We start from the raw sequence: 12,315 nt of genomic DNA, 5'->3' as shown, positions 1-12,315 counted from the left end.
TCATTAACTTCACGGAGTTTTAGTTGCTGACTTTTATTTTTAGCCGACTTTTATCTTTAGAATGTTTTATACTACTATACTGTAATTTTAAAATCTAATTTCAATAACTAGAACAAAATATACCATATTTCTTAAAAGATAGTTTTAAAGTACACTAAACCTATAAAGATGTGGCAATTTGAACGTTGGCCGAGTGGTGCCGGCAATTTTAATAACTAAAACTCGGGGAAACTAGTGATCCGTTTACTATAGCTTTTTAGCGTTTTAAATAAAAGATCCATGAAGTTTATGAGATCTAGTTGAGATTGCCTCGGCTAGCAGCTAAGCTTTCAGGCTTGTAGCTTTTATTGAACCTTCGTGCCTCCGGAGGCACGAAGGTATTCGTATGGTCGGGTGAGATATATATATATATATATATATATCAGGCCGATGATACGATAATTATCGTGCTTCGTGAAACACGATGGTTCAAAAGGCGGCAATCTAGATGGGAAAACTAGTAAAAGTGGGTAATCTAGTATGATAAGTTGGTTGATGGGTGAGTTGGGATCCCCCGGGTGTAGTAGGGTTGGCGTGTAGAGAATTAGGTTACTGGTTTTTGAACCATCGTGGTTACTGAACCATGATAATTATCATATAATCGGATCAAGATATATATATATATATATATATATATATATATATATATATATATATATATATATATATATATAGAACTAATCATATCATTAATATACAATAATCTTTATTACTAAGTACCCTAACCGTTGTTATCAAATCTTTTACCAATTCTTTATTCTTTGTTAGTGTAAACACCGAGCTCTTCACACCTCAAATCGGTTACGTTTGACCTATTCTTAGTTGGTCCAGGGTACAAGGATTAGGTTTACCGGATCTATTTATCCTAAGTATCCACTCTTAATCGAAACAACTGCAACCTCTCGTGTTCAATAAAGTGTTCTCTTTCTTATTTCATGGTATGATCGTAAGTTATTTTCTTACTAGTGTTGAGTCATTAGAACAAAACGTGTAATTGTCTCTAGTTTGTCATCCACGATTTCTCCTTGTTAAATAACCAATATCGTCACCTTATACTTATATCCTAATCACCTAATGTCTATAGTACGGGAAGAGATGAAAAATATTTGGAAAGGAAAATGTTGGATGTTAACTTTGTTAGCTCACTAGGGTTTTACGTGACGTTTAAGGATTTTCACAACTAGGTAGAGAAAATAGAACCTTTGAGCAAAGGTAGGGTACTAGTTTTTGACCCACTGTAGTCTATCCATTGTATGTGTTTTCTCGGTAACTCCAACTCTCGATGAAACTATTGTGTCCTGCTGAAACTATTGTGTCCTGTTGGGTTGATCGCTGGTAGTTAACTTTCTTGAGTTAGTGTAGAAGGTTTTACGAGTTTGAATTAGCTTGGTTGTTGATTATGTCACGAAATACCTTCGAAACTGTAACACAGACATTACATCCTTTCGTCTTGTGTTCCGGAAATAAAAGAAATATTGATAACGTGCTACCGTCTCTACGTAATCACTTTACTGTAACCATAAACCGGTATTACATAACCATACTTCCATAGTACGTTCGTCACTCCTCCTATCCTTTTATGTACAATTTCTTTAATTTAACCTAGTAAGTTGAAACTACTAGGTTGAAAATCACCTCTACTAGTTACTAAATTTTGAATTCTCGTAATGTCAGAATACCCTAAGGTAAACGTCCTGAGTCTTTTGTTGGGGAACTCCTTGAACTAAACAAACTGGTCACTAGTAGGTCATACTATCACCCGTGATATAGATAAAACACAATACAGCTCCACGTATGATTAAGAGAAACACGAACCACTAGTTGGGGTTTCTTTTTACAGGTTGTCAAAACTGAAGGTAAACTTGTAGGAGTCCCTAAAAAAAAAAAAGAAAAAATATAGGAAGGAGGGTAGTTATGGTTGTATGTGTTGATCTTCACTCTTAAGTTACTGTTCGTATAAAGAACCCTAAGTTGGAGCGTCATTAAAAAGGTACCTTTTTATTTTTATCCCTTTGGAGTTGTTTAATTTGTTTGACTACCCCTGTTTTTCCTCTGAAATATACCAACCGCCGTTTTTGCTTGATAGTCTAAAAAGTAAGTTTTTGAGTTTATTAGTTTTGTTTTTTGTATCGTTCGTTATGTTGATAATTTTTTTTTCTCTCTCTCTAGATGCGATTTGGTTTGATACTATTCTCATTCTTTTTTTACCCCGAATAAATTCTGTCTATCCTTCAGGATACCACCACTATAACGTCATTAACATTCTATTGTGGATAAGCCAATCCCTTTAGCTAAGTTATGTGGAGATTTGGTAGCTTTTTCTTTCGTTTATGGGGTAAAAATCGGAGTTGCACCACGAGCAGTAACTACAACGTTGTTTCGGGGTGACTTTAGCTTTAGGAGTCGTGTTTTCCCCGTCAACTTGAGGCGGACGCTTAGCAGCAGGAGCGGCAGGTGGACAAGCTTGGGATCCCTGTTTAGATCCCGAGGTTTTGGGGTTAGCTTTCTAAGTTTGGTGTAGTTAGTTAGCTAGCTAAGCTTTGCTTGGTATTTCCTCCATTTTCCACCTTTTAAGTCGTAACTTCAGCTTTCCTGAGACTTTTCGAGTCCTCTCCTTCCGGCGCGTGACGTTGCCTCTACTTGCCTCCGCGTCGCGCCACACCTGCTTTACCACCTACCCGGGCGGGACGTCAACTGCATCGCACACCGGCCTCGTGAGCGACCCGCCCTTCCCCTCGTTTGGAGCTGCCCGCCACAAGACGCCGTCCTCACCTCCGTTGGCACGGGATTCAACACCCTTCTCCCCCCAGGCAAATGATATCGAAAAATTGCAAAATTTATTTTCTAGATACTTCAAATACTCTAGATCAAGTCTAACGGAGCCGATCGTCGATTCGAAAGTCCGAACATCGAAAACAAAGTGGAAGCACGGAGCCCTCCGTGCTTCCATAAGCATATATATATATATATATATAGAAAGAGAGAGAGAGAGAGAGAGAGAGAGAAAGAGAGCTAGGCTACTATACTATCGGTAGCACGGAGTGCTCCGTGCTACTAAGTTGTTTTCGATGATGCGGCTTCCAAATCGACGATCGGTTCCATTAGACTTGATCTACACTATTAAAAGTATTTAGAAACTAAATTTCATAATTTTTCGATACCATTTACCTATCAAACAAGTAGTCTAAAAGTGAACGGCTGAAAATAAAAATCTCATAAAAAATGATGATAAAAGATTTAAATTCAAGATCAGATATACTGATCTTATTCTAAATAGTGAAAAAAATTTTCTATAAAATTTTCATCGGGTTTGGATTGTTTTACACCGTTAAACTCTCAAACACACCACATCAGCCGTTAAAATTGTCAATTTTGAGATTTTTTTATCACTAGTCAAATGATGTCAAAAAAATCTGAAATTTAGTTTTCAAATACTTTCAATAGTATAGATCAAGTCTAACGGAGCCGATCGTCGATTTGAAAGCCGCATCATTGAAAACAACTTGGTAGCACGGAGCGTTCCGTGCTATCGATAGTATAGTAGCCGGACTCTATATATATATATATATATTTGAGAGATAGGTAGCACGCTACCAGCTTCGTTTATTTCATTTAGAAATAAACTTAGCTAGAAATGTGATTCAACTAGGATTCGAACTTGGGTCTCGGATATCAACCGCCAAGTCCTTTGCCACTTGCTCTAGGGACGGTCGGTAGAAGAAACATAATTTGATTCATAATTAAGTTTATGTTTATGTAGAATAGAATTTAATTTTTTTTTTATTTTAAGATTAGATGCGAAAAAAAGCTGAAGTGCTCAATCGTAGGTCAAGCTTGTCTTTGCCGCACAAGTTTGGCATCGTTAAAATTTTTGTATTTAGGAACATATTTGATGAAGTAATATAGTAATTCGGAAATATTTTGGTTAATAGACAAATGAAAATATTAATAACATATAAATACAAAACATATTTGTGTATATAATAGTTATAAAACCAATATATTAGTTTTTGCAATTTGTTGTTAGTTTTCACATATTAATGAAACATTAGCCAAATTAAAGATTAGTGAACTTTTCATGAGTTTTCGAAAAATCTGAGAATATTTTGGCCATGCTTTTAGACTACAAATTTCGCTTGTGCTGTTGTAGATTCACACACACTGTCACTCTCTGATTCGAAATCGTAAACCCGATGTGATTCGTAGGAAAATGGCTCGTATCGATTTGGCTACAGTTTGGGTCCGACTTAAATCCAATCAATGAGAGTGAGTGCAAGAAAAAGGCGCAGTTTTGTTTTCCACACAATTGGTTTGTTTTTTTTTATTTTGATTTTCTTAAACTGAACCATTTATGCCCACCCTAAGCAACCAATGTGTCCCCAAAGCATGAGAAAATATCTTCTAAAAATAGCAAAATTCACTGGTTGGAATCTTATTAAATGTGCATCATAAATAGCAAAATTCACTGGTTTCATGCATGTAATCTGAGTGCATAATAAATACATGAAATTGCAACTTGATTTTGTAAGCAAAATCCGGAACTTGAGGTAACTATTTCTCTTCACTTTGTTGCTAAAAGGAGATGGCTAAGCTTTTCACTGCTTCCCTTTTTCTTATGATTTTGGTTGTGGCTGCATCAGGTGATCTGATTGGTAATCTTCTTGATTTCTTTTGCATTAGTCCACTAGAATATCAACAAAAAAAAAAAAAAAAAGTAGTAACCCAAATATTTTGTCGGTTTTTCTCTTCGTTCTTTAGGCCTAGTTCAGTAACGCGGTGGCTAAAAGTACCATTTTTTTATGTTCTAAACAATCAAACAAAAAAAGTCAGAATCCTTTTTAAACTTTTCTCCTCTTATACTGTAAATAACAATGTCAAGTTGTCAACCACGGCAAAAAAAAATATGTGGTAACATATCTTTTTGGGCCTTCATTTAAAAAAAAAAAGAAAAAAAAAAGAGGGGGAAAGAGCCATATTTAGTAGAAATTAGTAGTAATAATAATAATCATCATAAAATCAAGCTAAAAAATGTTCCTTCCAAAGCACCCTAGATTAATCAAGAAAATTCTTTAGGTTTTTTCAGAAGATCTCCTCTAGTTTTCATGTTCTTCTTTAATCTCTTCAGCTGATCACACAACATTGGTGCCGACGGTCGAGGAGGCTATATGCAAAGAGTTCGTGTCCAGCGACGTAACAGAGCCGATCGACGAAGCAGGAGAGTGTCAACAATTCATTACTAGCGCCGGTTGCACCCCCGATGTATGCCGACCGCAGTGCATTCAGCGCTGCAACGGCAGAGGAACCTGCGCCCCCGTCGGCGGAGGCTCTACCTGCGGGTGCTTGTGCACCTGCCCTTGTTAGCTCTGCATCAGACTCAGAAATTTCTTGATGTCACATTTCTACTGTCCTGTTTCGAGTTCTCAAATAATGGAAAAATAAAGGAAACAGAAAAACGGAAATGAATCGAATCAAATCAAATCGAATCGACTGTTTCAGTTCAAGTTTGGTTTGACTTTTTGTTTTTGTTTCTTCAAACTGGTTTGATTTTAACCTTTTTTTCCCTATAATAAAATAAAATAAAAGAAAAAAAAGTTGAAAATTTCAGTTGATATAATCGTTAGGTGCGTATAATCAAAATGTGGCTAATATCTACGGGTGTAGACATTGCCGTTTAATTTAGAAAAATAAAATCTCTTTGAAAATGGTAGTGTTTTATGTTAAATGAAAATTAATTAAATATTATGGTTTTAACCGAAACCACTAGAGTATTTGTGATCAGATGCTTAGGGTCTATAGATAGAAAAGCATATAGAAATATACTTTCGTATTTTTCAGTAAAACTGAAAAATATTACTTCACCGACTTGTTACAATTTACACAACAAGGAATATTGAAAACATTAAAACAAACCAAATTTTAGTTTATGTAAAGAATTGCCAAAAATCAAGCCCAAAAAATTAACTTGTAGCTGAAAATCTCATCTGATCCTCTGAAATATAATATATGTATGAAAATTAATTTGCGAAAAATATTGGGGGTAAACCCGGTCAATTTGTTTCAATCTTAGTTGTGATGATGTGTTGAACCTATCATTATCAAAATAATAAATAGTATTCGAGACGTGTGATGACACCCAACTCACTAACGACAAAATTTATGGTGTCAGTGGGGCCCTAATTATGTTGCTGTTATAATCTGAATTTATCTTTATTAAAAAACATCTTAAGAATTTTTACCAATTGTTGAGATTCTCTTTGATCTTTAAAAGGGTGGAAAAAAGAAAAAGTTTTGCTCTGATGGTGTGTTTAAAACTGTTACCCAAATGATCGACACAAAAAAAAAGAAACTTCAACCGACATTCAAAATGCATAATGAAAATCAGAAAAATCACACAACATGCACCGAAAAACAAAATAAAATAGCATAAGAGACAATTGATAAGAACTTTATCCAAAAGTACTAGTGCGATTGGTCTTTGACTAGAAATGTTATCACACAAACTGAAGCCATCATCTGCAGCAGAGAAAATGTGAACAGGAGAGAGCAAATCCAACAACATAAACAATCTACAATACTAGAAGCTGCGAAAGATCTGTTCTGTTAACATCCCAGGAAAGAGAGAGAAAAGATACACTTAGCATGCATTTCTCTCGCAACACAAATATGTCCAAAATAAGAGATGTCAAGCACTCCCACTAATAACACTTGCAACTATTAGTTTTGGATCAACCTACTAATGAGTTTTACATATCCACATAAAACAGAAATAGCAGTAACCGAACACCATAAGAGCCAAGGATGAATTGCCAAGGAAACAACATTCCCCGAGTTTTCCATGTCACCTCATGATCGGAACCCTAACATGCGAGCCGCCGTTGGCAATTTTGTTGCTTCCGTCTTGAATACCCCTCCTTGCATGAGAGTGGAGATTGCTTGCTGCGAAGCCGAGATTGTCCTGTTGCATGTATACGCCGCCACTGTTGGACATGCTTGTGCTATCGGAGCTGGTCGGAGTCGCAGATGAGCCGGTCGGGCCGTTTTCGGAGAGGAAGTTCAAACCCAATAGCTTTGTGTTATCCGACTGCGGCTGCTGCTGCTGTTGTTGAAGCTGTTTTGTGTTAAGGAAGCGCCCTCCGGATCCTCTAGCTCTCTTCATCGCGTGGAGATGTCGAGACTCGTGAAGGTAAGGCTGGAAACAGATACAGGCATCAATGAGAAGACACCTAAGCAGCCAAGTCTAACTTATTTGGACCCTTGGATCAGTCATAGCTGAAATAAATAAATTGAAGGCTAAGACCAATTACTGAGTTAACTGCTAAAAACTATTTTTCAACTGCACTAGTATTTTCCTAGGGCTTATCTAAAAAAAGGCATCGACTCTGAGCATTGTTAACATACTAAAAGCTTTGGGATAGCTAATATAGCGCCCCGATCCAATTGTATCTAACATAGATTATCAGCTCATCGCAAGCACCCATCACTTCTTTTCCTCAAAGCGCCCTCTTTAAAACTATTAGCACAATATAAATAACTACTATTTCGATCTCAAGATAACTTGGACAAAGTAATTAAAACGAAAAAGCTTCAAAATTTATATACCTTCCGATTTTTGACAAGTTTATTTTCAGCCTCTAACTTTGCTCGTAGCTGTCTCCTTCGTAGGATTGCATGATATTGCTTTGCGTTCACATAAATTGGTTCTTCGGAGGCAGGTTCAAGAGGCAGAGGGACCCGGGTGGAAGGTGCCATACCCACCATTTGAGGATGAATCTGGTTTAAGACAGTACAACAGATAATAACTAGTAAGTATGCATTAACAGTATATGGGTGCGGTGCATTCAAAGGTCTTGTGGGCATCTCCGACAACCTATTTAGTAGCCACATTAAGGGAAATTCATGATTAGGTGAAAATTTTAGAAGCTTAATGACATTAAGGCAAATATCGGGAGGAGGAATGAAACTAATAATAACATTACAGCAAATATCAGAAGAAGGAATGAAATTAACCAACAATACAAACGGAAAAGTGAGAAACTAATAACTTGATAAGCTGAACATTTTCCTACAGTTTCAACTTTCAGTTAAAAAACTCAAGAAAGATTGAAGTGAAATTATACTTCTAACTACGCTATGCTCTATGCAAAGAATACAACTCAAGAGACTGAATAAGAACAGGAATCCACTGTAAGAGAAAAACAGAAGTTGAAAACTATTTCAATCAAACACCTATAATTCTGCAGGTGACTTCCAGCTGAAATGATGCACACCATTTTTCAGCATCAATTACAAAGTCCTGAGAAATTACGTTATTAGTATACATATTGGATGCTTACAAGCTGAATTTGTGAAACCTTACAGCGCAACACTAGTTTATGAAGAAAGGGTGTCCATTAGTTTTCAAACGGTAAAAACATAAATTAGCATCTTTCTAAGGGTATGCAGAGGAAAAAATAGTAAAGACACCTAATTCACCAATGAAACTGCTACTTCATCAGTTCATCATTAGTTACCTATAGAAGTGCTATCTAGTAGTGTTTGCTTAGAAATTCATGTTGATAACAAACTTTCAAAGAAAAATATTAAAGGAGGTGCTCTATTACATAATGGCGACTTTCGCAATTACAAAGAACAAGATTTATTTTATTTTATCTTTATTTTTTGTCTAAAGAAAGAAACACTTACAATGGCATGTGCCCCATAAGCAGTCAGTACGTTACCATAGCATGGATCAGCATAAGGGTATGGAACACAAGCCTGAAAGAGAAACGGCAGAGGACTAGGAAACTTGTTGCAGAACAAACTAATGAATTTATAAAAATGTGGAATAAAAAGGATTTGAAGAGCTCGCTCACTGACATTCAAAAGATTGAAAAATTAGATGAACTTACGAAAGACTGGGAATAATCAAGTTTCTGAGGTGGAAAGGCAGCTTCCGGATTTCCCAAAGATAACACTGACTTCATCTGACCGTCATCCCGCTTTCCATAGCTATCAGCATTACCTAAGTGAGAGAAGAACAACATTATTAGATGACAATGCGTAGAAGCTTGTACACCTGATTTGTTAGGGCAAAGTGGAACCTCAAATAATAACTACAAGGATCATTTTTGTGCAAGTATCCATGTAATTCTGGGAGGATAATTGCTAAAGTGAAAGAATGATGAACTATTGAGTTTTAGAATCAGCCAAATGTACAATCAATATTTCTAAACGTAACTAGCGCCGTCAGTCTGATACCACAAAGTGCTTTTATTCAAAGCAAAATAGTTGTTCAAAGCCAAATGTGCCCGACATATGAGGAAGGGATTGAAGGATCAAAGAAATCAACTCTAATTGTAGTCTTTCAGATGATATGCAGTTAGAATGTGAGGAAAAGGGGAAAAAAATGACAAACAAGTAAGCCGACCATCAAGCCTTATTAGTGTGCTAAACTTCAGAAAAAGAACAAGCTACAAAAGCTTCTAATGGTCGAGATGTATAACTAAAAATAGCACATTGAGTAGCAAAGGAAGATAAGTACCGTGTGAATAACTTATACCAGATTGTGTTGAAGTATGCTGCTGCTCATTTAGGCTGCTACCTTCGCTTCTTCCGGAAACTTCTTGATTGGACTGACTAGTTGACTGAGTTGACGATGAGTCTTGGTCGGGCATCTGATGACCAACTTGCTTTATCTGATTACCATGTTCTGCCACGAATTCCTTGTTCACGCACAACGTCTTGGGATACGATGGTTGCTGAAAGTGGAACATGCTAGAAGAATTCCACCAAGATTGACAGTTCTGTAAAACATTAATAGATGCTGAATGGACTGAACTGCCCTCCGTAGCTTTGCCAGTAATGTTTTGCATATCAAAAGCCTTTACATTATTAATAGGCATCTCACTGCTCCAAACTGTTGAGCTTCTTCAGAAATTTGTGCTTTTACTTGACACTGCAAATATGAAACACCAAATCCTTTAGTACAAACATTTATATGCTGAGCTATTATCGGCAGCCAAAAGACAAGTCAAGAACCAGCACAAACCTAGTTAGAATAGAATTTATTTATCAGGTAACAGCAAAAGCAATTGATACCGCGGGACACTAAGAACGAGGAAGGATAACACAACTAAAACGACCAGTAGGAGTTCATTAGAAAATGGCAAGCAACAAAAATACATATCCTAAGAAGTAAAATTCTAACAAACAAAGTTGATCTACCTAAAACACTTAACGAGTTCCCCGAAAAAATTATATATATTTGCATTCCATACATGGCTTACGAAAGCAAACAATATGTCAGAATAGTGCCATATAGTTCGGCAAATTATATGTATTCTGCATTCTCTCCGACAAACACTCTGGAACCCCATTTAACAGCATTTTACCACGAGCAAATCTTTGAAAGAAAAGTTTAGAAAAACGGGGGAATCCTGAGAACAGCAAGGAGCTTCTATGGCATCCGATACGCTGGGAAACATAACCTTTAATTTTGGATAATACCCCCTAATGTTATAACACTAGTCTAGCCAATAAAACTGATATTAAGTGTATCATCCTAAGGAAATCACATCTGAAACCGGTATATATACAAAATTATGATGAATTAATATATCAATCTACCGACCGATATATCAATCAACAGGCCATCTGACAGGTTATTTCAAGAGATTATGTAGTCTACGAACACGGAAACACCAAAGATGAAAATTTCCCCCATCATTATCATAACTAATCCATTGAGAAATTATTATCATCCCAATTTCCGGAGAGCATGCAACGGGCGCGAAAATGAGTAACATAAGAGTAGCATTCCACAAATTAAAACTTGAATTATGATTTCACATGTTAATTCGGGCCATAAGCTGTGTAATAACACAGGTAATATCTTGCTAACTATAAGATATTAAGTTTATTAGGAAAAGATAATGAACTAATCTAATTTTCCCAAACACAAACATGCATTCACAAATCTATGGCTTCATATATATAACAATTGATAATAATTGATACATGAGAAACAAAAAAAAATACACATGCAGCACGAATAATTGAGAGAAAAATAGGGAGCTACGGAAATGTGCATCAACCAAAATTGCAGAGCAATAATTCATGTGCAAAAAAAAAAGAAAAAAGAAGAAGAAGAAGAATAAACTAATTGTGAAATTGCCCTTAATTTATTTTGTAAAAAAAGGTCATAAAATAGTAAATTAGAAATTTAAACAAGCCAAAGAACACAAACAGGTAATCAAACACAAGATCCCAACCTCAGAAGCCAAAAAATAAACGAAGGTGCTAATAATGTTTCACAAACAGGTTATATACCAAACACCAAAAATCCACCAACTCAAATCAAATACAAAAAATCAACAACTCCAACAACAGCCACAGCCAAAAAATTCCAGGTGTTTCATAAAAGGGACCAAACAATGAAAAACCCATTTCCAAAACCATCTAAAATCTAAACAAAAAGGAGATCAAAGAGCTCCACAAAAAAAAACAAAAACAAAAACAAAAACAAAAACAAGAACCAAAAACACCCAACGAAACCGCGAAGGACCCAGAAGGCCAAAAGGTCAACCGACCACAGGAGACACACAACAGTGAGTGGCAAAATGGTGAATAAAGAGGCAGTAGCAGCGAAGAGGAAGAAGAAGAAGAAGAAGAAGAAGAGACCCTATGAAGGGGAGCATGTTCCCTCTCGCTCCAAACCCTTATCTCTCTCTCTCTCTCTCTCTCTCTCTTTGCCTCCTCCTCCTCCTCCTCCTCTGCTTCGTCTCTTTTGCTGTGTTTTTTTGCTCTTTTATCCTCAATAAAATAGTATTTAACAAAACAAACCTTTTTCTTTTTTCTTTTTTTTTGCTAAATATATACTACGCCACCTCTCGCATATAGTAAAAGGAAATGGAGCCGCGTCTCCCCCTGCTTTTACTCTCTCCTCTGTTTTTATTATTGTTATTGTTACTTATTATTTATGTTTTAATATTTTTATATCTGTTTATTTATTTATTTATTTATTAAACGGGGGATTGGGTTACCGGGGTTTGGAAAATGCCCTTGGAGTTGGAGTTAATTACGGGCGGTGCCACCCGTTCATGGCACGTACGTGCCGCGTGTAACGGAGCGAGTTGGTGCCGCGTGTAACGGAGCGAGTTGATGACTCATACCCAATCTTTGTGTGTGTATGCGTGTGCTTTTGCGCTTTTTTTTTTTTTTTTTTTTTTTGCGATACTAGATACAGCCAAAATAAAACCCACCCAAAAATACCAATTTATTATTTTCGTGAAAAAAAAA

The 12,315-nt window shown here is 36.3% G+C and overlaps 1 protein-coding gene across 3 annotated transcripts; it reads right to left on the bottom strand.

The window, feature by feature from the left end:
• Window positions 6,588-11,929, bottom strand: LOC109721411 (nuclear transcription factor Y subunit A-7-like). Of its 3 annotated transcripts, XM_020249040.1 has the most exons (7): window positions 11,698-11,928; window positions 9,906-9,973; window positions 9,560-9,821; window positions 8,928-9,040; window positions 8,722-8,793; window positions 7,639-7,809; window positions 6,588-7,228 (listed from the first exon to the last, which is right to left on the bottom strand). In XM_020249040.1, exons 2-7 carry the CDS (start codon window positions 9,918-9,920, stop codon window positions 6,878-6,880), a joined length of 984 nt encoding a protein of 327 aa, XP_020104629.1. In that variant the 5' UTR covers window positions 9,921-9,973; window positions 11,698-11,928; the 3' UTR covers window positions 6,588-6,877. The 3 variants fall into 3 exon arrangements, with proteins under 3 accessions (XP_020104629.1, XP_020104628.1, XP_020104627.1); XM_020249039.1 differs by having other exon boundaries at window positions 9,578-9,973; window positions 11,698-11,929; XM_020249038.1 differs by having other exon boundaries at window positions 9,560-9,973; window positions 11,698-11,927.

The sequence above is a fragment of the Ananas comosus genome, linkage group 15 (assembly GCF_001540865.1).
Source record: "Ananas comosus cultivar F153 linkage group 15, ASM154086v1, whole genome shotgun sequence".
Lineage (NCBI taxonomy): Eukaryota > Viridiplantae > Streptophyta > Magnoliopsida > Poales > Bromeliaceae > Ananas > Ananas comosus.
The sequence above is the reverse complement of the archived record's forward strand: the minus strand, read 5'-3'. Positions and strand labels throughout refer to the sequence as shown.